Raw genomic sequence first — 25463 nt, forward strand, 5'->3', positions numbered from 1 at the left:
CAGGAGAGTTGTCAGCATTTACCAGGTGTTTCTCTTGGATCAGACACTAAAGAGACTCCATAAGAAACCAGGATCCATCAGCAGGAGCTCAGAGGAATTCTCAGAACAGGTCAGGCTTAACTCTAGCAGAGTTTAAGGGTGGTTAATCCACGTTGGAGGCAGAGGAAGGGACTGAAGTTTCCCAGAATTTCCTTGACAGGTTGATGAATTCACTCCCTTCCATTTACAGCTGATGGGGGTGGGTTGGTAAATAAATAAAACAGTTCCACAAACAGTGGGACCACTTCACAAAATCACCAGTTTGGAGTTTGGTTGGAATGTTTTAATGAAGGATAGGAACCACTCTGTCCCTCACCTGAAGATGTTTCTTGGACAGGGATGAACGTTGGATCTGTCTCAGATTTCCATGCAACTCCTGTCCCAGACAGGTTGAGCAACTGAGGCAGCTCAGGTTCTCTGTAGCCATAATTTAATGAAATCAGAGATATTTAGTGATGTTTTCCACCTGTTCACTGATTAACCTGCTCCTGAGATTCTGTGCAGTGAAAGGTACTTGCCAAACTGTTCAGCTTTTAGCCTGAATTATTTGTTATTATTATTATTATTATTATTATTTAGGTAAAGTTTTTGTTTGTGGCCCTGTTCTTTTTTTGCCACACAAAATAAGTAAAGGCATTACAGATGAAACAACAGATGTGCAATATTGACCAGGAGATAATCCATTAAGGTATTCCTAATTTATTATTTTCTATGTCTGGACTTCACTTGGAAGTAAATAATCAATTTCCTTCTGCCACCATGGCAAAGCTGTATAAAAAATCTTAACCATTTTCATTACAACATATTTGAGTAGAACGGCGCCATTTGCCACACAAGCCAGAGTGGAAGGTGCCCAACTGCCAGAATCATCAAAAACTCCAGCCCACAAGTTTGCAAACAAATAAATGTTTAATGGCATTGAATAATGGATTTACAGGTGTTAAATAGATTATTTTACACGAGGATTTATCGCTCTTCCAGTTCCTTTAGCAATTCGTCGAAGTGGGTGATGTACCACTTTGCTTTCTCCTTTACTTGCTTTCTGACTACATTGCCTCCAAATCCAATGAAGCAATCCTGGAGAAACACAAGGAATGGCCACATTGATTAGTGCAGGCCCATGGAGCTTCTCAGTAATTAAAGTTTGCTTTTAAGATTGGATTTTAAAATCACGGCATTCCTCCCTGCCCTGTTTTCCTTTGCACGTTCACTTTTCAGATTTATTAACCATTAATTCTGCAGCACTTTGGTTACTGGAGTTTTTCTCAGTTCCTTATAGCTTCCAGATTGTTCAGAGGTGAGATTTTACTGAGAATCTGATGCAAATGTGATGCAATACCATCCAAGAGCAAGTAAACATTGGATCATGCACGAGCATCCCACAATTACCCCTCTGCTGTTTATCTTACCTCTGTTTACCTCATCTGAGAGATACCAAAAGCAAACATTAACCCTGTCCTCAATCATTAACCAGAGCAATCATCATTTCTACATCTCACAAAACCCCCTGCAGTGAAAGTGCAGGGTTTAAAATTTCCACTGCCAGCTTTTTTTTTTTTTTGCCTTTTTTTTTTTTTTTTTTTTTTTTTTTTTTTTTTTTTTTTTTTTTTTTTTTTTGCCTTGAGGTGGAAAGCATTCAACAAATCCTGAGCTGCTTTGGGGTATTTGGGGGACTTTTGTGTGGGGAAAGGAGCTGAAGGGGAAGATGGAATTAAAATCTCTCCCCGGAACATTTATAAAAGTTGTCTTTCTGTTATTTTTTGTATTAAAGAATCCAAACCTCACTCTTGTTTTTCCCCAAAGGATTTGCTCAGAAGGAATTCAGGATTTCTGCAATACTCACTCCAGGGGGGCAGGCTTCCATGTCTGTAGCTCCATCTCCAATCATAACCACTTTCTTGAAACGGAACTGTTCTTTCAGATGACTGATAACCTTTCCTTTCCCCCCTGATTCAGCTGTTGGTTGTGTTTCATCAAATCCTGCATATTCTCCTAGAAAACAATGGAAGGACAAGCTGGAAATACAGATATTTTCTTGGAAATGAAGAAATAGCTCTGCCTGTGGTCTTCACTTCATTGCATGCAGTCCTGTAAACCTCACAGCGTCCCAAATAAATAATTCCAAGGTAAGTTTAAGACTGGGATTTCACCCAAGTCTTCAGTGAAGGGATTTTCAAAGAAAAATAGAGACATTTTCAGAGAAAAACAGAAACCTGTCAGGGCAGTGGTACAGATCCATTCCCAGCCACTCTGGTGTGAACATCCCAAAAGCAGCATCCAGGATGATGCAGACACAGTGTAGGAAGCCCTGAGTAAGGAACGACCTCACTAACTACAGCTCTGCTTGGGCACTCTAGCTTAAAATCCAGAGCAGCTCTGCTACAAAAAGCCACTGAAAGGGAGGTTTGTGAGAGCAGCTCAGTGTAAGGAACTCTTTTAACTTGAAGGAGCCGGAGAAAATGAAACTCTGCTCTCAGCAGCTGTAACAAGTTTTACCTTTGGCACAACTTGCAATTAAAAAGTAACTGCAGCTCTATTTTTTACATTGAAAATTACCTGAGCTGCTTTTTCGTAAGGTTTTGTAATTTTCCTGCTTGCAATTAGCTGCATTAATAACAGCACAGTGCCTGCTACCCAATATCTGACAGTGGGAACCAAAAAAGTGCCATTAATGAGCAGAGAAAGGAGATTTGAGGGGACGCTCACCATTGAAGTAGAACTTGAGCCTGTTGGCAAAGACGTTTGCTGTGGGAATGTTCAGCTGCAAGGCCACGTGTTCCACAATGCTCTGAAACCCCCCAGAGACCAAGAACACCTGAACCCCTCGTTGGTGGAGTCTGCTCACCAGCTCCCTGAGAAGAGAGAGCACAAAGGTCAAATAAATCCTTCCTAAACCAGGCTTTGTGCTAGTCCAGCTTAGTTTGGGTGTGTGCTGCTTTCCAGCTCCATCCATCTCTGCTGCCCAAAGCTTTTCCTTCTTTCCCTCTGTTTGTGCACACACCTGGCTGCAAAGAGCTGGACAAAGCCATCATTTAATTCCTCAAAAACAAGCACTCCCTAAAAATATTTTCTTTCCACTTTCACATTAGTTCCCTTGAACAAGCGAGAGCAGATCCAGTTCAGACTTCTTTTCTGAAGTAAAACAACAGCAAGAAAATGAATCTGGAATGCAACAAAAAGCAGGGAATGTGAGATAAAGCCACTGCTCCAAAATGCAAAAAGTTGGCTGAAAAGTGCAAAGTGCAAATGTTTTCTAGCTGGGTTGGTTCACCAGATGCTGGACATCGATGCCATCTTTAGAAGAGGGCACCAGCTACAGAAAAGGAATCAAAAAGAGAAGTTTGTGGCCCCAGTTCATGTCAGCAGGACTTGAAGGCAGTGAAAAGTTTGGGGGATTTGGCTCTGGAGGCAGGAAGATCAGCCTGCAGCAAGGGGAGCAGGGAAGTGGTAGCAGCAAGAGCAGAAACACTAAAGACTGACAAGCAAAGCAGAGGCTCAAAGCAGGACACACAGAAAAGGAGGAAGAAAGGGAAGGCCTGAAAAGGAGGAAGAAAAGGGAAGGACTGAAAAGGAGGAAGAAAAGGAAGGACTGAAAAGGAAAATCACATGATCCTGAACAAGGAAACAATGTTCTCTTTGTCATTACCTCTTGCTCTGTCTTCTACAGAAAAAAGACAAAATACAAGCACAGTATCATCTTCAATTCCTGTTATATACTAAAAATATTTTAGACTTGAAGCTATGGTCAGATTTTGTAGTAAAGAAATTATTTTCAATTGTTGGAAACAATTTCAATAGGGGGAAAAAAATCACCAGAGCTTTTCAGTTTAAATAGTTAATGGTCATTCCAAACCTCAGGATGAATGAATACATGTATTTATGTGTGTTTGCTTAATACAAGAGTTTTTTAGTGTTTTTAGAGAGTTCAGAATGAGTAGCTCTGAGCAAAGGATGCCCTAAACTGAGGCAGGGGTGTGACTGCACTGAGGGGAGTCAGAGAGAGGTAAAAGAGCTGCAGACTAGACCAAATTTAAGGAGGTATTAAATCTCCTCCCAGTCCCATCACCCCTGAAAAACCAGTGATTGAACAGATTCTTTCCCACGCCCATTTAATCCTCAAGCCAGGATCTGAGCTTGCCAGCCAAGGTGCCAGGTGATATCTAAGACTTTTCTTTTTCCATGGGTTGTTAACCACTTGCCATTAAGTCAGGCTCCTGATCCAAGCTTGGTACACATCCAGCATGGAGATGGAGCAGGAAACCAGCTCTGTGATCTTACAGCATCATTGATGACACAGAATTTGGTTTATTTATTCTATCTGCTTCCTGAATACTTAAAAAAAAAAAAAAAAATTCTTACCTTATTCCTGGAGTTAGCTGAGGTGGGTTGTCAGATATTAATTTCTGCACTTGTTCATAGGAGGGCCGGATGAGACCTAATCGTGCTGTTAGAGCTGCCTTGAATGTCACAGTGCCACCCATGGCTCTGCGGGTCCTGAGGGGACAGCCAAAACACCAAATCAGTGACACTTCACAAGCTGAGGCTTCTCCCAGCAACAGAGCATTAACAAAGAATGACAAGGAACCAGGTAAGAGAGCAGAGGTTGGAGATTATACTGAGCTAAAAGATTGGTGGCGTCCACTGGAAGGAGATCTCCATGGATGGGAGAACCAGGGAGGCAAAGGAAAATGGCTCCATTCTTTCTGGGATGCCATACTGGGCCATATTCCTGAGCTGCAGCTCAGGTGCCCTTCTGTGAATTTAACAGAGCTTTTGCTACAAGCTTCAATTTGTGCTGTTTCCCAGCCTCAGCCTCAGAGATGGGTTGGGAGAGCTGTCCCCTCTCCTCCATCTCATGGTAAGGTTTGCTGGTCCATAACAGTGTTTGGTAGTGCTTAGCCAAGTTTAATGATGAGGGCTGCTCTCAGTCTATCAAAACTATCACTGGAGAATTTACGCCAGTACAGTTTTGTTGGGTGGCCTCACAATTCCCAAACAAGTTACTTCATCACGCACCAACTCCACTTATTACCCCAACCCCTTTTTCAACTGCAGTAACCTACGATCGAATCAAATGACCGGGAATGATAAATTCATTATCACAGATTAATCTTATCCGTGGCTATTTTTGCCTGCCCCTGTCCGAGCTCCCCCCAGCCATACGTACATCTCTGCCACGGCATCCCCGACCCCACAGAACTTGGCGAGCTCATCGATGCCCTCCTCCCTGATGACGGTGCTGTCCACGTCGAAGCACACGGCATCGGCGCTGCGGAAGATCTCCTTCAGCTCCATGAGGGACGCCATCCTTTTGGGAGCCTTCTTACTGTGAGGGGACAAGATGAAGTCTTTCTCTGAGTGGGAGTAGTGCACTGTTTCCTGAGCCATTGGTGCTGCTGCTCTGATGCGTGCAAGAAGGGACGAGCACAGCCTGGTCGCCAGCTTTTATCCCGGGGGGAATGGCGGTGGAGGTCTGGCTCAGCTGCTGATTTGCTCCCGGCTGTTGCTGCCTACTGATGGTCACCCTGTGCTCCAGGTGGGCCGTGGAGGCCTGGGCAGCTGCTGATTTGCTCCCTGCTGCCTCAGCCCATTGATGTTCGTGGGTTCAAGGTTGTAATCCTTGGCATTGGCTGAGACACCAGGCTGCCAAGTGCTGTGTGGGATTGCAGGGTTCTGTTTCATCTCAGGTGGGTCTTGATTTCTCATCTGTCCCAGGCTGGTGTGTCACAATGGTTGCTGCAGGACACCCAGGCCCTAAGGACTGATTGCAAACTATCCTAAACCTATCAATGAGTGGTTGTCCCTAAAGCATAAAGGGTTAGATCCTCTCCTACATCCTCATTAATAAAAGATCAGGCTATTAGCATTGGGGATTAGCCTTTCATAAAATCCATCAAACCCTTGGCCTTTGAGAACTTCACTCAACCCATCAAGACATCACATTTTCCGTAACAGTCCCTCTCAAAAGTTTATTTCCTTCCCTTTTAGATCTGTCCACTTCAATATGTTGAGCACTTGAGGAGTTAAGTATCTTCTTATTCACCCCTACTCACCTTGTGCTTCATCCTCTCATAGGGGAACTAATTCAGTGTGGATTTTACTATTTACTAATCTACATTTAGACACAAACAACAGCTTCCTTTTTATCTCACTTCCCAGATTTTTCTAAAAGTTTTTGTTTCTTCTAATCTCTCAGACATCTCTCAGAACATGTCCTGTATGATTGATCTGGGTTTCAGGTTCTTTTTCTGGGATGGGGGAAAAACACCATCAAACAGCACATTCTTAAGAATTATGGATGTCTTTATATCCTTTCATTTTTTTGTTTTCCTCTTACTAATGGTCAAAGCAGGAACAAGAACCTTTGGGTTCTTTCCCAGGACGTGGTGAATATTGGGATACAAAAGGCTTTATGAGAAATTACCATCAGCACTACAAACGTAGAACACACACCTCTCTCATCTGCTCTTGTGCGTGGAATAAAAGACAATGCTCCAGAAAGGTGGAAATCTGTCTAAACAAAACCACCCAGCCTGAGTGGTGAAACCTGTTGTGAAAGCCAGGAGCTGTGTCTGTAGGAGAGATTCTGTCTGACAAACAGGGAGATGTGAATGAGTAAGGAACAGAGACACAACGCGACGTGAAAGGCACAGGCAGCCATCAGACAGGACTTTTTTGTGGGGGCTTTTCTGCTGCCCTTGAGGGGAGTGTGTGGCAATAGAGGAGCTATCCCAGAAAAGGGCTTTTACAGAGCACCTCTGAACTGCAGTTTGGCAGAACTCTGCCACCAGTGCATGGACACACCATTAAACTCCAGTCTAGCCTTAGGATCACGACGAAAGGATTATTTGCTGCAGGCCATGTGGGGTTTTATTTTTTTCTACAAAGACTGCACTGGACATGTAAGAAAAATAGTCATAAGCCATCAGCACAGCACATCAAAGAAAAGTGGCCATGGACATCAAAACTTCCCTGTGCCAGAGCCCAGTTCTGAGGTAAGGCTTGGTGGACCGAGGCCAGTCCTGAGGTAAGGCTTGGCAGTGGCTGGGCAGGTGACACGTGAATTCCACGTTTACTTTGCTTTAGCCTTGACTTGCCATGGACTGCAGAGGGCTCTGTTTGTGTTTGCAGTGAAATATCCTGGTTTTCCAAGCAGCAGGGCTGTGATTCCAGGGCAGGCATCCCTGGGGCGTGACATTGGCGTCATGGTGGTCCAGCACCGAGCCCTTCTTATGCAAAGCCATCGTTGCCTCACCTGGGGCTGCACTGCAACACTGCCACACCATGAGGCAATGTCACCATGTGGGGACACTGCTCTGTGACGTGATTGCTCGGTGACAACCTGGAATTTAGGTCTGGATACAGGTCTTTAATCTCTCCCAGAGAAACGTTATTGCTCCAAACGCGCGTTGGGAGCAGGAATGATGAAATGTTAACATTTCCTTCTCTCTGATATCCACATTTCCCATGCTCCTTTCCTGCTGGATGGTCCTAACAATGATGACATGAAAGCTGTGGGGGACTTTGCACTCTGATGGACAAATAAAGAAGTTAGAGAAAGAATTATTGTGGAGTCATAGTTGGAATTAACCCAGTCCTCTCCTTATTCTGTGCAATAACTCTTTGAAAATAGCGTCAGATTGTGGCTTATGTTGTCTAAAAATGACAGGTTGGAAGGGAAGAATTGCAGAAATCATCAGTAGCTCATCAGAGCAAAAAAGAATTGAATTTGTGTAAAACCCTTCTATGGACAAATCTCAGCTGCAGTCAGGGAAGAGCAGTTTTTTATTCCAGAGTGGTCCAGGCCTGTGCAGTTGGCAGAGATTAATTACTCCAAAATACAAGGCATCTGATTGCTTAAAAGTGTAAATGATTTAATGAGATGGGAAGAAAAAAGAAATTCCCACAAATAATGGGTTCTGTCTCCATAGGAAAAACACTGATAGGGAATCTCTGATCTTGCTGCCACCGAATTTCAGGTAGGTAATCAATTCCTACCCTGTTATTTGCATGCTGGAGAAGCATCCAAGCAGCAAACATTTCAACAGGTCTGATAATAAAATATCATGGGGAAAAGCTGGAAAGAAGAATATGGGAAAGAGAAGAACAATGGGCAAGGAAGTGGCTGAAGAAGATAAAGAGTGACAGAGAGAGGTAGGGTGAAACTTGAGATAAAGATGGAGAAAAAAGGAAATCACAAGGGAAAAGTGGAATTCCCATGAGATCTCCTTGCCTCCAGACTATGAAGTATTTCATTAGGCTGCTCTGAAAAAAAAAGTAAAGACAATATTTTCACAAGAAATAATTCTCTTTCATAATAGACAGGGTGGAGTCACAGCAGCAAACACGGGAATTATGTAAGAGCACATGGGAAAGGAAAACAACTGAAACCCTCTCTGCTGTCCCTTCAAAGAAGGGCACTTGCCTCACTGAGAAAAACTGAACCATCCTCTGTAGCCACATGTAATGCAAATGGAAGCAGTAAGTGGTGCTCAGAACTGCAGGTGTTCTGGGGCTGCAAGGTTTTGATGAGATCTCAAACCCCTCATTGTGACTAGACCTCCCTCGTTGTCATATTTCAGCTTTCAGAAGTGCTGCCACGCTGCTACTTTGCATGATGTTCACATTTATTGCTGTTAAAAATGAAGATTAAGTGCATCTTAATGAAGTATTACCCAGCACTCAGGAATATCCTTGTTTGCAAACAATTTCTGATTCACTTCCCCATTTAACATTGTATTGAACACTAACAGAAGTTCAACCACATTAAACTGTTTCTGTTGCCTTGAAGGGAAACTGCTGCTCAGAGCAAAGGATTTGGAGAAAATAGTTCTTGAAACTTTTTTCAGGACCTTTTCCTCCTACAGCTTCTAAGAACATTCCCAGGAGTGTTTCCATGGTATGAGTTTAAACAAACCACTTAATCCTCATTGTTTCTAGCCCTGTGTCTGTGAAATGGGAATAATACAGTGCCACAGCTTTTCTGTGCTAAGCTTTCATCCTCAGAATTAGCAATATTTTGAAAGCTTTAGAGGAAAGCTGATACATTTAAGCAGATTAGTTATATTTAAGCAAATTGTGTTTGTGTTTTATATAAGTTTTAGTTCAACCCATCCACCCATAGCTTTTTGTGGTTTGCAGGGTGAGAATAGGAAGATTCAGTCCTTAATCTCCTGGCTTTTCTTCCTTTTTTTAGGTTTTTCGTCAACCTCCTGGGTTTTCTATTTCATTTCTGGTTTTTCTTTAGCCTTCTGTCCAGTTTGTAAAGGCAGAGGCACAAAGCTGTCTGCAAGTCAAGAGGTGAACTGCTTGCAGCTTCACACGATTATCTGCACAGCAGTGCCTCACAGTGAACTCATTTAAGCACCTCGTGAAAAGCAGGTGAAAAGGAGCAGAAGGAACCTGTTGGATGTTGACATCCACCTCCCAACTCTCCAATCCCCTCTCGCCTGTCCTGCCAAAATGCTGCTGCTCCCCCCGTGCCCGATTGCATCATTCATTCTCTGTTGCTGTTATAAAACAGGTACCACACTGCTGCCGGGCAGCACAGGCACAAGTTCCTCCTTATTTTCTGTGCTGGAAAAAACCCACGGTGTTATGGATCTGCGAGCCGAACGCCAACCCCTTCCGACCTGCGAGAAAAGCACGATCCCGGTGACTTACAGAACTGAACTGGCCGTGGCTGCTGCTGCCGCTGGGAACCTCTTGGCTGCGCCAGACAGGGAGGGATCAGCTGAGCCCTTCAGTCACACAAACCCCACACACGGGCTGCGCTGGACGAGAGCCGCATTTTGCCGCTCAGCCCCTGATAAAGCGCTGAGTAAGCCAGCCCGGGGGGTTTGTTTGAGGTGGTTGGACACATGGAGCAGAGCAGGGCAGCTGTTCGCTGCCAGGGAAGGCAGCAGAGGTGTGACCGCCCCACGTCAGGGGAGGAGCCGCCGGCCCGGCTCGGGGCGCTCCGGGCTGCGCAGGGAGCAGCGGGCGCGGGGAGCTCGCTCACCCCGCCGTGGGCACGGGGAACGCGGGGCCGAGCACGGGGATGAGCCCGGGGAAAGCTCCGGCAGGCAGCAGTCGGGAGTTTGTCCTCTCAGAAATCAGAGGCGAGGCAGGGACGCTGTTTTCGGGAGAGAAGGGAGGGTCTGTGAGTTGAGATTGCAATATCGCCTGTTGGCTCAAGCTGTTAACGCATCCCTGAGCAAAGTTACACAGGCAAATCACATCCAAAGCCGGCAAAAGCTCGGAAGCAAAGGGGAAACGGCGTGGGAAAAGGCTCTGTGTTGTTTCCCCAAAAGCAGTGTTGTCAAAAGCTATGGAAAAATTGCCAAACCTGCCCGTGCTTGTGTTTTGGCATCCCACGGAAGAGCTTCCCTCGCACACTGCTGTGGGTTAGAAAATGGAAGAGTGCCAGCCCAGAAGTTGTTTGGTTCAAGGTCAAGAAAACCTGATTTAGCTGATTTAGCTACTTCTGTTCACTTGTGCCAGGAGTCCTGTGACTGCTGCCCGTCTGTTCTGCACCGCTGGATGCTCCAGTCACATTCTGTGCATGACCTCTTTTGCCATCCTGGCAGTGTCACCCCTCAAAATTCCATTTATTAATTAAAACTGATCACCTTTTGTGCCCCTCCTCCCTTTATGTTTTTTCAGAATTTCTTAGTACACGACCAAATGTTCACAGGATCATCTCTCAGTAACTTCTTGAGTCAGGAAAAGATGGGACCAAGCCCCTCTGCTGCCAAATTGGTGCCAGGGATCAGCAGCCTGGTGCTGTTTGTCAGCTTTATCGTGGCAGGACAGGATGTTGGTTAAAGCAGATTTAGAAATCATTTCTGTGAATAAGGTTAAAGGAAAACCCATCTTGATAAAGATGAAAGAAAATGGCTTTTACTGAGAATCTCAGAGGGGTTTTTGCCAAGATAAGCAGTGCCTGGCTTGACTAAGAGAATTGCTGCTGAATATTTCATGAAGGATATTGCCTTTATTTGGCTTAGTTTAATGGACATGTTGGCTTTAATTTAGTTAAATATTTTGATTCTAACCTGGTGTAATCCATTGAATTCATAGGGCAATTTAAATCTGGTAAGGATTTACCCTTTATTTTTATTACACATAAAAAACAAATACACAGAACAATTCAACAGCTAAGACTGAAAAAGGAAGAAAAGCTTGTCTTGATGGCTGAAAAATGCTGCAAAACGGGAATTTAATGGGAAGATGCTCGTGAGAAATGTTCCTACAGCACAAAATAACTATCCTGAGGAATGTGAGCCAGCAAAGAAACACAGTGAGCTCTGCCTGGGAGCTGTAGGAGGATGCTCAGCAGTGAAAATACAAACTTGTTGATGCAAACACAGCGCCCAACTCTTGTACATCACTACAGAACCTCTCCATTTGTACCAAAAAAAAAAAAAAAAAAAAAGCAGAGACCACCTGCATGGGGGATTAGGATGTCTTTGAAAACAGCTTTTCCCTTATTTTTTTGTTTCCCTCCTAAAAAAAAAATCTAAAATTCAGATTAAATTTTCCCTGTATTTTCCTGCAGCAATAATTCCCCTCACAAACCCAAACCTGAACCACATCGCTGCCAGCCCCACACAACACAGGTGTTTGAGGATGGATAATTCCTGCCTTTCCATAGGCATCATCAAGGAAAACATAAAATATAACAAGCCTGCTGGTATGGGTTTGACAAGGCTGCCCTCTACTGAGAACAGCCCTGAGAGGAACAGGCAAAAAACCAACAAATCAGAGAATCAAGAGCAACCAAATATTTGTTTGTGAGCTGGGAGTTACTGAATCCAGGGCAGAGCTGGGGATCCAGATTATTTAACTGGACATTGCCTCTCAGATATTTGCACTGCAACCTCTGGGCCCAGGTTGGGTGTTTTGTTTTGTTATGGTTTCAGCATCCCAACAAAGTGAAGACAACATTTTAACTGAGTTCCAGAGCCAATATTGAAAGGCCAAGTGTGATTCCCTGCATTTTGCAATGTTTAATATTTATTCCTAATGACTGCAGTAACAAAGGAGAAAGCCCAGCCACTCCACTGGAGTCAGCATCAAAATACTTCACAAGACACTGCTCAGCTAAACAAAAGGGCTCCAAACTTGGGTTGTTATGGCCAAACACCAACTCCATCTAAAAGTTTAAAAACCAGAATCCCAAGGATAGCAGCAGCTGTCCCTTCCAGGGACAGGGAGTCCTCTTCTCATGCGCAGCGTGGCATTTTGCCCAGGAACATGAGATCCTCACCCAAAGCAGGTGCCACAGCCTGCAGCCAAACCCAGCCAGGCTGCCCTGACACCTGACACTGACTTTTTCCAGCAAGCTCCCCCAAAACTCCTGTGCAGCAAAACTGGACCCAACAGCAGGCTCAGACTTTACTCCCGGAGGTGGTGTGGAAACATGTCCAGCTCATTGCATTGCTGAAGCAATCCAGGGCTGCATCCAGAGCTCCCTGCTACAAAAAGCGGGATGGAGAGGGAGAGATTTCAAAAAATTCACAGGTTTGGGTTGGAAAGGAACTTAAAGATCATCTTGTTCCAGCCCCCTGCCATGGGGGGCACCTTCCACTATCCCAGGTTGCTCCAAGTCCCGTCCAACCTGACCTTGGACACTTTCGGCTTCTCTGGGCATCCTCACGCCTGGCGAGCGAGTGCTGAAGTCTTTGTCTTCCCTAGAAGGGTCTCTGCCTTCCCTGTACCAAATGCTGACAAAATCCTGGCCTCAGTGCCAGCTGTCCCTGTGGTCAGCACCCTCTGGAGCAGCTGGGCTGCAGAACCCCGGGAACTGCCTGGGGATTATTCTGGGGCTGGGCCCCTTCCTCATGCAATACTTGAAAGAAGAAGAGGGTTGTGTCACACCGGGTGTTGCCATGTGCTCCAATGGGTGTTTGAGGGTACAAGCCCAGATGGATTAATTTGGGATTCAAACCTGGTGCAACCAGTGCCCACAGGGATGTGAGGGACCATGGCAGGAACTTCTTCTCAAGCTCCTCTCCAGGGAAACTCACTTGACCTCTGTCTCAGAGTCCAAAGACACAAATATTCCAGTGTCTCCAGGAGTGAGCCCTGACAGGCCACACGTTTCAGCACCCATCAAGCTTGCCTTGACAATATTTCTGGTTTTATTCCACAGGGAAACCTCTGCACAGCCTTGGGAGGGATCATCCCCATCCTTAGAACCCCTGGGAGGGATTTAGTCCAGGAAAGTCCCAGGCAGAGGGTGTGCACTGGGGGCTATGGAGGCCCCAGTGTCCACACATCAGCTTGTATGTTATAAGAAGACGAGTTTTGATTAACCTCAACCCCGAATTTAACCAAGAACCATTGATTATTAATCCAGTCCACTTAACTATTAATTCTATCGGTCTAATGTGAAATCACCGGGTTTAATTATTATTCTCGCGGTTCTGCGAAGCTGCTGGGGGTGTCCGTGACACGAGAGAGCGGGTTAAGCATCCATCACCCCTGCCCGTTCACGGTCCTCCGCACCCGCCCCACGCTCCCCTCACGGCCCGCTCTGGGAGGGGCGCCGCGCACACGCCTTAGCGGCGGGGCGGGGCGGGACTAGGCGGAGGGACAGGCACTGCAGCCAATGGGAGCGCGGCTGGCGCGCCGGTGAGCCAATGAGAAGACAAGGCGCTTCAGCGGCTGGAGCATCCCGGATGAGCGACAGGCACGGTAGCCAATAGAAATGAGGTACCGCGCCGGAGGGCCAATGGGCGGGCCCGGAGCGTTCTAGAAGGGGCGGGCGGGAGGCGGGGCCGCAGTGCCCCCGCCCGGCGCGGCCCAGAGCGGAGCGCAGTCATGGCGGTCAAGGCGCTCAACCCCAAGGCCGAGGTGGCCCGTGCCCAGGCCGCGCTGGCCGTCAACATCAGCGCGGCCCGCGGGCTGCAGGACGTGCTAAGGACCAACCTGGGGCCTAAAGGCACCATGAAGATGTGAGGGAGCCCCCGCGCCTCTCGCCGCGGGTGGGGTTGGGGGGGGGAGCACGGCCTGAGGGGAGGCGGGGGGTGCCGGGACATGCGGAGGGAACAAAGGCGGAGGCGTGAGGGGTGAGTGGGTGAGGGATGGAGGGATGGGGAGGGAGGGGTCCGGGCCCGCGGCCGCGCACGTGTTTTGGGGCCGGGGATGGATGGATGGGTGGATGAATGGGGAAGGAGCGGGCCCCACACGTGTGTTGGGCCGGGGCGCTGCTCACCCGCCCGGTGCCGCCCGCAGGCTCGTGTCGGGGTCCGGAGACATCAAGCTGACCAAAGATGGCAACGTGCTGCTGCAGGAAATGGTGAGCTGGGGCTGATCCTCGCAGGGGGGATTTAGGGAGGGACGAGCGCCTTCGGGTGAGGGAGGATCGCGTCCCCCCACTGCCCCACCTTTATGCATTGAAAGCAAAATGTCTCTTGGGAGGAGGATAAAGAAGTAAGCGCAGCTTAAGGCAGTACTGTAAAGAAAATAATGGTAAAAATATAAATGGCACCATAAAATGAGTAAAATAACCAGCCAGAGGAGTAGCAAACCAGTTAGGTTATGTACAGCACTGATCATGCAGAGATAAATAAATTCACTCCAGACACAATAGATTTAGTGCCAGCCTGGTTGTGGTGGTGCATCCACTCTCTGTCAAGCTCACAGTGAGCTAAAGACTGGTTTGGCTTTGAGCACTCAATATTTTTGTGTATAGATGCATAATCTGAGGGGAAAACTGTTACATGGATTAATTCAGTCACTTTACTGTCAGAGTGATTGTTGGTTTTTATTCAAACCTGTTGAATTGCCATAAACCATTAAAACATCACCTCCAGTTTTTTCTTAGCTGATCTCAGATTTTTGTTTTGCAGTGAAACTTAACTGCTCAGCTTCTTATTTTTTGTCTAGCAAATCCAACACCCCACAGCCTCCTTGATAGCAAAAGTAGCAACAGCACAGGATGACATCACTGGAGATGGCACCACCTCAAATGTCCTCATCATTGGAGAGCTCCTAAAGCAGGCAGATCTTTATATTTCTGAGGTGTGTATGCAGTGTTCTTTTGTAGGTGTGCAAGTTAAAAGCTTCACTGAGACCCTTCAGCTTTTGTTTGTTTGTTTGTTTAATGTTTAATAGGAGTGAAACATAAATATATTGTTCTGCTTAAAATGAGAAGATGTAAAAAGGGGAAAAAGCTGGAGGAGAGGACTTAAAACTTGTTCAAAATCAACCCCACTTATTGTGGCTACTGTAGCTTTCAAGGTTTTGTGTGATAGCTGCTCTTACTTTGTTTTGTGTGAGTCAAAACCCTTCTTGTGTGTTAAAAAGGAGCTCCTTCCTGAGGGCAGGTGAACATTGATACTGCACAGCGAACACCCAAGTGTGCTTTGTAGTTCCCTTGGTTTCAGTTCTGTGCTATATTAATCTGTACTTTTCCTCTGCATTGGAAGGATTTGCATTCCTTTTATATGTATTCAGAAGGACAGAACACCTTGCCTGTGTAGCACGTTCCCTGTGCTTTGCCATTACGTGGAATGTTGCAGCCATGGGTGTGGAAAAAGGACTATTTTGTCTCCCACTGTCCAATAATTTCTCTTTCCTTACCTTAGGGTTTGCATCCTAGAATAGTTGCAGAAGGGTTTGAGATTGCCAAGGAAAAAGCACTTGAGGTTTTGGAGCAGGTCAAAGTGTCCAAGGAGATGGACAGGGAAACCCTCATAGATGTTGCCAGGACATCCCTCCGGACTAAAGTCCATGCTGAGCTTGCTGACATCCTGACAGAGGTGAGTGTCCCTGTCACCTCTGCCTCTTTGTGTGAAGAGATCCAGCTTTTAAAGCGCTGGGATGATGATTTGAAGTGTGAAAGATGTGAACTTGCACTAATGGTCATTTTGGGACATTTCCCCTCCCCTGTGTTGCAGGCTGTGGTAGATTCTGTTCTGACAGTCAGAAAACCAGGTGAGCCCATTGACCTGTACATGGTGGAAATCATGGAGATGAAGCACAAATCAGAAACAGACACAACGTAAGTCAGGAGGATCCTTGAGCTGAGGTTTGAGTAGCCTGGGGAGTTCTGGTTTCTCTTTAGGGTATCCTAAAGCTGCCACTGGAGGAGTTGCTGAAAAGAAAGGCAGAAATACAGATTTCAGCCATAAATACCTTGGCAGAAGTTGCTCAGTCACTGAACTTGATTCCTTGATGAAATTATTGAATAGCAAAAAGCAACACTGGCCTAACAATGTTGGCGAAATGCTCTTTTTTCTTAGTGTCTGGGGCTTGATGATGCTTTAGGTTGGCATCTGTTAAATACAAAGCAGCACTTACTAAATGGAAACTGAATTGTGGATTGGATATTCCATAGGCTTTCCATTTCCCTCAGTGCATGGGTGAATTCTGCACTAGCTTTCCTCAGTAGCTGATGCAGTCAGACACCATGCCAGAGCAAATTCCTTTTTTTCCACTGTGCCTGGTGTGCTTTTTTTATGGGAATGGGCATGCCCTTGGAAGGGGAATACATAAGCCTTGTTCACTGCCAGCACAGGCAGTGCCCAGGCAGTTTGGGTTGGACCAGGTCCATTCTCTGACCAGCCTGCACTCCATGAAATTACATATTTACATACATTCATTGACACAAAAATGGTTTTAATCTCACAGGCTGATCAGAGGGCTGGTTCTGGATCATGGAGCTCGCCACCCTGACATGAAGAAAAGAGTGGAAGATGCTTTTGTTCTTACCTGCAATGTGTCTCTGGAGTATGAGAAAACGTGAGTACACAGCAAATGCTCATGTGCTAAGGATTTTTATTTGAGTTGTGCTTAAATACCAACCAAAAGGTCTGTGAAGGTGAAAGGTCAAGCTCCTTCTGCAGCCCTCTTGGGAAAGGCGATGGGTGAAAAAATGGCTCTGAGAGGCAGAGCTTCACAGTGGTTTTTATTTTGTTGTGTGATCACAGAAAGGCTGAAAATCCCTGTTTTCTTGGGCATAATTTTATATTCTACAACAAACACATAAATACGCTTCAGAGTCCTCTCAGTTTCAAGTGTCTGCCTTATTTTTTGAAGTGGAAAAGCTCTGAACTAGAGAGCAGCAACAGCAGTGTGGGTTGGGGGGACTGGTTTGGGTTGGTTTCTTTAGAATGTTGCTGAAAGGCTCATTCCTTAAGTTTATTTCTACAGCAGAGAGGAAGTTTTCTCACTGCTTTTTTGTGGGTTTTTTCCCCCTTCAGAGAGGTGAGCTCTGGATTCTTCTACAAAAGTGCTGAAGAGAGGGAGAAGTTGGTGAAAGCAGAAAGAAAGTTCATTGAAGACAGAGTCAACAAAATCATAGAGTTGAAAAGAAAAGTCTGTGGTGACTCAGACAAAGGATTTGTTGTGATCAACCAGAAGGTGAGATGAAGAGAATAACTAAAATTCAATTTGGAAACTAATTTCCTTGGCAAACCAAGTGCTGTGTGACTCACCTGGTACAGTTATCGAGACAGAATTAGCTAAATTTAGGCTGGTATTTCTGAATGTAATGTACAGTTCCTACTTGAGATCTTCTTTAAGCCTCGAGGAAGAACTTATTAGTGTCACACTGAGAGAAGGTGTTTTTAGCTTTGTCCTTATGCTGATGGTCACTTTCTTTGTTTCCAGGGAATTGACCCATTTTCCTTGGATGCACTTGCCAAAGAAGGAATTGTAGCTTTGAGGAGAGCTAAAAGGAGGAACATGGAAAGGTCAGTTTTGGGGAGAGGAGAGGGTACAATAACTGAGACAGTGAGTCAAGCCTGGCTTAAATCCACCTTTGAGGGCTTGGACTAAGAATTCCACTTCAGTCTGGGCAGCTCTTCCTGGTGTAACTCAGGGCATTTTGAGCTCTCAGGATGCTTTCAATGCAGACACCTACAGAGGAGACTTAATCCTACAAGTTTATTTTTTAAAGAGCTCTTCCATGAACAAAACCAAACTGTTCCAAGCCTGGGATCTGCATGCTGAAATACTGCACTTATTGTCAGTGACTTTGGGGTTTATTGAACATAAAACTGAGCTTGTACCTGTTCTCTGTCAGATTGACCCTGGCCTGTGGTGGCACTGCCATGAATTCTGTGGAGGATCTCACTCCTGACTGCCTGGGACACGCAGGGCTTGTCTATGAGTACACCCTGGTGAGTGACCAAGTGTTTGGAGAGAGCGAATTTAAAAGAGTATTGAATTAAAACCTCATGGAAATAAAGTTCTGCTGCTTTTCCTAAGTGCTGTCAGTGCAAAACCAAGCCTGGAAGCATCCAGTTTATTGATTTGTGTCCACATTGCTGAAGCAAGTGGCTGACAGGTGAACATAACCCTGTTTTCCACAGGGAGAGGAGAAATACACCTTCATTGAGAAGTGTGAGAACCCCCGCTCCGTGACCCTGCTCATCAGGGGCCCCAACAAGCACACGCTCACCCAGATCAAGGATGCAGTGAGGGATGGGCTGCGGGCTGTGAAAAATGCCATCGAGGATGGTGAGTCCCCTCCCTGTTAATCCATGTTAAGGACCTGTAGAAAGCATCCCAAAATTAGGGAATTATCTATCAGCTTCCTTGGGTCCTGCTCCAATCCAAGCCCAAGCTAAATGTGAAGTGATTTTATAGTTCTGCAACCCTGTGTTTGCAAGTGGTTGATACCTGTGTAAGTACTCACCTGTTCAAGTGTAAGATGTGGAGGGAAGAGATCAAACTGCACTAAAAATGAGCTGTTTGAACTGAAATAGGTGCTTTTCCCTTGCAGGATGTGTGGTGCCAGGAGCAGGGGCACTGGAGGTGGCAGTAGCCAATGCTCTTGTGAAACACAAACCCAGCGTGAAAGGAAGAGCCCAGCTCGGAGTTCAGGCTTTTGCTGATGCTCTGCTCATCATTCCTAAGGTATAAGGAGTTCCTGGGTGATGAAGTGGCTTTAAAGCACACCCAGACTCACTGCTTTTTCTGCTGGAGAGCTCTGTAATTAGCAAAATGAAGCCAATCTCTCTGTTCGACGTCAGGTGCTTGCTCAGAACTCGGGATATGATCCCCAGGAGACGCTGGTGAAGGTCCAGGCTGAACACGTGGAGTCGGGGCAGCTCACTGGGGTTGATCTCAGCACTGGTAAGGACTCCCTCAGCCCCAGGGTGATGCTCCAGGTAGAACCTGGCTCAGCTCTGTGAAGAACAAAGTGCTCTGAATGCAGAAAGTTTGACCTTTATTCACAAAAAGCTGCCCAGAAGCCTTGGCAGTCAGGCTGTTGTAGTTCAGTGCATTGTGGTTTGGGGTTTTTAGAGGATAAAGCACATGGTAACACTGTTGGATACAGTGGCTGATGTCAGATGTCAGCCAGCAGAAAGTCTCTGTGTGAGCTGGTTATTTAAAGGCTAATTCACTTGTGTTGCAGGGGAGCCAATGGTGGCTGCAGCAGCTGGAATCTGGGATAATTACAATGTCAAAAAGCAGCTGCTTCATTCATGGTAAGGCTGACAGTATTTCACTTCAAACATTACTCTGTGTGTGTTTAAGTGATGTAAAACTGGGGATCCCATGTACAAGAAGATATCTCGAAACACGAAAATGAAGCTGAGTTTGGCAATTGTAACAATATTTCTTTCCTGTTTCTAGCACGGTGATTGCCAGCAACATTCTCTTGGTGGATGAAATCATGCGAGCTGGGATGTCCTCTCTGAAAGGCTGAGCTGGAGCTGCTCTTGGGCCAGAGGCAGCTCCAGCAGTGCCCTGTGGAATTTCTCCAAGGAATCCACCCCAGGGCCCTCACCTTGGCTGTGGTGGATGTCCCAGCACCAGAAGTCGCTCTGCCATGAGGGGCAGCCCCTTTGGTAACACGGCCACTCAAAATCTTAGCAACTCAATCAAAGATTTGGCTCTAAAAAGGAGTTACTTATTTTTATTTCACTGAACTGTGTGGCTTTCCATTTTTACCCAATAAACTGTTCTGTTCTGTGCTTTGGGTGTCTGTTCTTTAACCTTCACCCCCTCCTGAACATTTCTGCAGTGGGGGGCTGCATTCCTGAGTCGTGCTCTTGGGCATTTTGTGAAACCACTGCTCAAAAGTCTGCTGTGGGAACATGGTGGCATCAGGCCTGGAATCTGTTCAGTAAATAAACTTTTAAAAGATGGATTAAGGCAGTAAATTAATAGTTTTGTTCTTGTGGATAAAACTGAGTTCACTGACTGCAGAATGGTTTGAAGTGGGTTGAAGGACCCATTCAAGATTGTCACCCTTGTCTTGAGGACTTCTAAGCTGGATTTTTAACACTGGTGTTTCTGCATTAAAGTATTTATGGACAACGAGTGCCAGAGCAGGTCTAGACCCAGCTTTCGGTGGGTTTGTGGGAGGGGAACAGGCTCCTGCCAGCTGGAATGATTTTCCTAATCCCAGCGCTGCTTTGTGTTAAAAGGAGTCTCCTTCCTCTGTCACACGCGACTGCGGAATGACCATAAACGAAGCCTTAAAAAAACCCCACAAACACCAAAAAAAGCCCCCGTTGTGGGGAAGGGTTGGTGCCAGGCAGTTTTCACCCCCGTGTGCAGCCGGGGTGTGACAGAAATCCGCTTTCCCTACAGCGCGGATGTCCCGGAAGCGCTTCCCAAGTCCGCAGCACCTCCGGGTCGGGCCCCGCGGTTCCCCCGCGGCTCCGGGATGGGGACGGCGGCGGGGCTGCTCCTGCTGTGCTGCGGGGTGCTGGGGGCTCAGCGCGGTGAGAGCCCCCAAAATCCCCGCGGTATCCCCCTGCACCGAGCATCCTGATCATCCTTTCCCAGGGGACCCGCTCCCTTCCCGAAAATGCGACTTTAGATGCTTCGACCAGTCGCTGTCACCCCCTCCAGCACACGCAGGGACATCCCGGCAGTAGCTGCGCCTCACTCGTGTAAAAATGAAACTTGTACTGAATCTCTCCCTTTTTAGCGCTCGGAGGGGATGGGAGCATGGTGCAGCTGCCCGGAGGGACGTTCCAGATGGGATCCAGCTCCCTGGAGACGAGGAGCGAGGAGGGGCCCGTCAGGGAGGTGACAGTGAAGCCGTTTGCTCTCGACAAACACCCGGTCACCAACAGGGATTTCAGGTGAGCCCGCGGTTCCTCGGGTGACTGTGGGGAGGCGGCAGGGGTAGGTGTGGGTGCCAGGTGTTCCTGGGGTCTGAAAGCCAATGCTTGGGTGCTTATTAGAGAAAAAAACCGTGTCTGTCAATAGTAAATCATCCCTACAGGTGCAAGCTGAGCCATCTTAGCAGTGTAGCTTACAAGTATCCTTCATTTTATTTCCTTTTTTCTTCTTCTCTTTTTCATCTCCTCCTCCTCCTCCTTTTTCTTTTTCTCCTCCTCTTCCCCTCCTCCTCTCTTCTTCCTCTCTTTTCCTTCTTCTCCTCCTTTCCCTCTCCTCTCCCTATTTTTTCCCTCTCTTCTTCCACTTTTCTTCCTCTCTTCTCCTCTTCCACTAACAGCAGCCACAGGTTTTATTGACTTTTAAAGCGTTTTTTTAATCTCTGCAATTATGGAAGACCTGAGTGCAGGCTGAGTTTAGATGCACAGGTAACATAAAAATATCAAATCTTTGCAAAGGTGCACACTGGACTGTTTTATCTGTTAAATCTAAATCATCTGGAGCTGGGGGGGGGGTCTGTAAGTTTTGTGCCTTTTGCCTTGCTCTGAACTCGTTGCACGTGCAGATTTGTGGGGCAAAGAGTTGAAGAACTCTTACCCAGAGCATGTTGTATTTATACCAGGGAGTTTGTTAGAGAAAAGAAATACAAAACAGAAGCAGAAGCATTTGGCTGGAGCTTTGTCTTTGAGGATTTCGTATCTGAAGAGCTGAAAAAAAAAGTCACCCAAAAACTGGAGGTAAATCAGAATCCTGTGATGAGGTTGGTATTGCTTTTCCACTAAGGAGCAGCTGCCTCTTTGCAGAGCCTGGCTGTTCTCAGAGGTTTTTCTCTAGTCTGGGGTTGTTTTGCTTTTGAACCTCAGCAGGATTGAGCTGGGGTTGATTCATGTGCTCTTCTGTGAGCACTGTCAGCCCCTGGTTTGTCAGTCTGGACTCCGAGGAGCTGGGAGGAAGTAAAATGTCTTTCAAAGTACTTCAGCAATCCAGCTTTAAAATAAAAAAACTGAACAGCATGAGCCTCTTGATCTATTTTCACTTTTAAAAGCAGATGCCTCTGCTTTGTGGGAAAGCACCATCCAAATGTCTGTGATAACCCAGCTCAAGCTGCAGCATTTCCCAGACTAACACACCCTGCTGTGGGACGGTGTCACCAGGCCAGGTGTCACCAGCTCACCTTTAATCTGGTGTCATTTCTTTCCCCAGTCAGCCCCATGGTGGCTGCCCATCGAGAAGGCGTTTTGGAGACAGGTGAGTAAATCCTGATGTGGTAAAATCCTGGTGTGGTGACTCCTCCCCATGCTGGGAGCTTGTGTGTGTGGTGTGTGCTGAATCTTAATGACCAGAAATGGGTGAAAAAACATCTTCCATCCCCTCATCTCTTTTACCCCTTATTCCCTTTGTAAGGAAAATTTTATAAAATTAATTCAAATTTGCTTAAATCCCTCCCAGCCCTCAGGCCCTGGCTCCAGCATAAAGGACAGGCTGGATTACCCAGTGCTGCACGTGAGCTGGAACGATGCTCAGGCCTTCTGTGCCTGGAAAGGGAAGAGGCTCCCATCGGAGGAGGAGTGGGAATTTGCTGCCAGGGGAGGACTGGAGCGTATGTACCACAAGCCCTGAGCTTTTCCCAAACCAGGCATGGAGTGGTGTTAGTTCCACCAGATCCAAACTTCCATCCAGGCTTTCAGGGATTAATTTAGGGGGGTTTGAACCAGCTGTTTTGGCCTGAGAGTGTAATAATATTAATAATTAATAAAACTAATTATAATAAAATAAATATGATAATAAAATATATAATTATAATAAAATAAATCTCAAGCTGAGCAGAAAAGGACAATCATAAAAGCCTGGTTACAGATTGGAGTGACCCTTAGCTGACAGGTGTCTTTTCCTCCCTGGCAGAAAGGATGTATCCCTGGGGAAACAAGTTCCAGCCAAACCGTACAAACCTGTGGCAGGTAAGATCCTAAAAATCATCCCATCCACACTGGGCTCTCCTCAGGGTGGGGTTTCACTCAGCCACTGAGTGAGGGTGCCCTGGGAAACACTGTGGGTACTGAAACTGAGCTCCTGGTGGGTTGTAAAAATACCTTCAGAGGGAGCAGGCTCAGCCCATCTTCCCTGGGAAAGCAGGATTTTACTGCTTCTAAAAATTCATGCATAAATTTGTTTGAAAAGGGAACTTGGAACAACTTCAGGTAGTTGATCTCTCTTGACCAGCATCAATTTACACCAGAGAGTTATTTGCCTAATTTTAGTGCAGCACAGCCCTGTGAGGAGCAGGACTGGGTGTTGTTTGTGGGGTGGTTCTTTGCTGTGAGTGATCTCTGTTCCCCCAGGGTGACTTCCCTCGGGGCGACACAGCTGAGGACGGCTACCACGGCGTCTCCCCGGTGACAGCCTTCCCTGCCCAGAACAGCTACGGTACAGCAGCACCCTTCTCCTGCTTTGGGGATGGCATCTGCTTCCTAAAGTAACGTTAATTATCAAATCCTGGAGCTGGGGCAGAGTTTCAGATGTGTGGGATTGTGTCAGCATTTGGGTAGAGTGAGCCCAGGAGAAGCATTGATGGTTGGTGCTGGAGTTGGCTGAGGTGCAGCTGCTGCACTTCAGGGACCAAAACACCTCCTTTTAATTACAACTCAGCTGTTTTGCAACTCAGTGGGATGTAACAAAAATCCCAGGGACTTTGTTTGGCTGCTATGCCCTCATGCACATGCAAAATGATGAGACACACTGAAGTTTGAAACACAGTGAGGAATTTCCTCAGCCTCACCATTAAACCACGCTCTTGAACAATGCTTTGAATGCTGTGGCCCCTCCCATGCACCAAATTGGCAGCCTTTGCAAACCTGCTCTCCTAATTCTGACACAAAACCATCTCAGGGCTCTATGACCTGCTGGGAAACACCTGGGAATGGACGGCCTCGGAATTCCCAGCTCCGGGACGGGCATCCAGGGCTCAGAACATGCAGGTGCTGAGAGGGGCCTCGTGGATTGACACTGCAGATGGCTCTGCAAACCACAGAGCTTGTGTCACCACCAGGTAGGTCTGGCTGAAGCCCAGATGTCGCTGCACAAGGATTTTCTCTGGGTTGGTTTTATTTTAAAAGATGTTTGTTTGTTCCTACACAACTTTTTTGAGAAGCAGTTGGCAGAGCACACTACAAATATGGCTAAAAACTCCTCTGCTGTAAATCCATTCCTAATTGCTTCTCAAATCATGTGTGTTTTACAGCAGATATTTATAATTAAATGCTTTTCTCTAAGTTATTCAGGGGAAGTGGAAGATGTTTCTAGGCTGTTCTACCAGGTCACACTAGGGTTGTAAGCAACACATTAGGGTTGTGAGGGTTGTAATGTACTGGGGATACGTGTTAACTAGGAAAGATCCCTAATTTTGGGTCTCTTTTTCCCCGTGAGGATGGGGAACACACCAGACTCAGCCTCTGACAACCTCAGCTTCCGCTGCGCTGCCGACGTCCCGCCCGTCACAGCCTGGAAAAGCCACACCAAACCCGAGCTCTGAGGGCTCACTGTGAACACCTGAGGCATTTTCTCCTGTGGAGATGAACAGTAACCCCCAGCTGTCACTTCCATTAAACCCTGATTGTTTTTAAAATTCACAATAACTTTGAACCTTTTCAGTGCTGGGATGTCTGGGTGGGACCAGCAACTGGGATGGCAGGAAGTGAGGTTTGTCTCCTTTTGGTGTGGGAGATATTCCAGCTCTCCTTTTGTTGTCCATGTAAAGTAAGCAGAGGTGTGCATGTGTGGGACTGGGCCAGAGCTGCTCTGATCTCCAGCCCCAGTGAAGGGACACCCACAGGCCCCCATGACCACCAGTGCAGGGCTGCTAGGGGGGAGATCATGAGGGCACATCCCTGGAAGGGGGATTCATAATCAATCCCCATTCCCTCAGGAAGTTCCAGCTTCGTAGCACCTGCTGAGCCTTCCCAGAAGTAAAACAAAGCACCTTCACTGGCCTTTGAGCAGTGAAAAAATGATGTGTGTGACAGATGACACAAACCAGTGCCCCACCTCTCCCAGGACTTAAAACCAGCACAAACTCTCTGTGCACGAGCTCTGCACCAAACCTGATGGGATCAGGAGCCCTGAGGACAAGGGTGGGCAAGGACACTGCTCAGGGCACTCATGTCCACCTCTGACTGTCCCAAAACAGGCACTGGAGGTGCCTGAGGGCTGAGCCTTCCCCGTCGGGAGCTGCAGCTGGTTATGGCTCTGTTAAAAGGTGGCTTCCCCAAACCCATTCTTCCAGTGGGACATACCCCAGGAGCAAATTATTTGCTGGGTTTGCATTTGCACCAGTCCTGAGCCCGGTGAAAGAA

General features: G+C 46.7%; 3 protein-coding genes across 3 annotated transcripts; 2 read left to right on the forward strand and 1 right to left on the reverse strand.

Annotated features, from left to right (window-relative positions):
- Positions 1–929: 929 nt before the first annotated feature.
- Positions 930–9906, reverse strand: PSPH (phosphoserine phosphatase). Its single transcript, XM_082294629.1, has 6 exons — positions 9703–9906; positions 5207–5365; positions 4399–4533; positions 2746–2891; positions 1883–2031; positions 930–1116 (listed from the first exon to the last, which is right to left on the reverse strand). Exons 2-6 carry the CDS (start codon positions 5344–5346, stop codon positions 1006–1008), a joined length of 681 nt encoding a protein of 226 aa, XP_082150755.1. The 5' UTR covers positions 5347–5365; positions 9703–9906; the 3' UTR covers positions 930–1005.
- A 3912-nt stretch (positions 9907–13818) lies between these two features.
- Positions 13819–19955, forward strand: CCT6A (chaperonin containing TCP1 subunit 6A). Its single transcript, XM_082294813.1, has 14 exons — positions 13819–13979; positions 14260–14323; positions 14914–15048; positions 15615–15788; positions 15927–16030; positions 16660–16770; positions 17232–17391; positions 17641–17723; positions 18056–18152; positions 18345–18492; positions 18758–18891; positions 19008–19110; positions 19394–19466; positions 19615–19955. The coding sequence occupies exons 1-14, from the start codon at positions 13846–13848 to the stop codon at positions 19685–19687; spliced, it is 1593 nt and encodes a 530-aa protein (XP_082150939.1). The 5' UTR covers positions 13819–13845; the 3' UTR covers positions 19688–19955.
- Positions 19956–20653: 698 nt separating this feature from the next.
- Positions 20654–24665, forward strand: SUMF2 (sulfatase modifying factor 2; the record flags this gene model as incomplete). Its single annotated transcript, XM_082294630.1, has 9 exons — positions 20654–20711; positions 20921–21077; positions 21737–21851; positions 22318–22362; positions 22564–22714; positions 23017–23072; positions 23454–23538; positions 24001–24160; positions 24538–24665. The coding sequence occupies 9 exons, from the start codon at positions 20654–20656 to the stop codon at positions 24641–24643; spliced, it is 933 nt and encodes a 310-aa protein (XP_082150756.1). The 3' UTR covers positions 24644–24665.
- Positions 24666–25463: the final 798 nt, after the last annotated feature.

The sequence above is a fragment of the Coloeus monedula genome (assembly GCF_965178545.1).
Source record: "Coloeus monedula genome assembly, chromosome: 20".
Classification (NCBI taxonomy): domain Eukaryota; kingdom Metazoa; phylum Chordata; class Aves; order Passeriformes; family Corvidae; genus Coloeus; species Coloeus monedula.

Excerpts from the sequence above, each read along its gene's own strand:
- CCT6A (XM_082294813.1), top strand. The coding sequence starts at position 13,846 with ATGGCGGTCAAGGCGCTCAACCCCAAGGCCGAGGTGGCCCGTGCCCAG. Across the intron at positions 15,049-15,614 it reads CAGATCTTTATATTTCTGAG|GGTTTGCATCCTAGAATAGT; the intron begins GTGTGTATGCAG and ends TCCTTACCTTAG. Across the intron at positions 17,724-18,055 it reads AAAAGGAGGAACATGGAAAG|ATTGACCCTGGCCTGTGGTG; the intron begins GTCAGTTTTGGG and ends GTTCTCTGTCAG.
- PSPH (XM_082294629.1), bottom strand. The coding sequence starts at position 5,346 with ATGGCGTCCCTCATGGAGCTGAAGGAGATCTTCCGCAGCGCCGATGCC. Across the intron at positions 4,534-5,206 it reads GGGGATGCCGTGGCAGAGAT|GACCCGCAGAGCCATGGGTG; the intron begins GTACGTATGGCT and ends CTGTCCCCTCAG. Across the intron at positions 2,032-2,745 it reads GCTCAAGTTCTACTTCAATG|GAGAATATGCAGGATTTGAT; the intron begins GTGAGCGTCCCC and ends ATTGTTTTCTAG.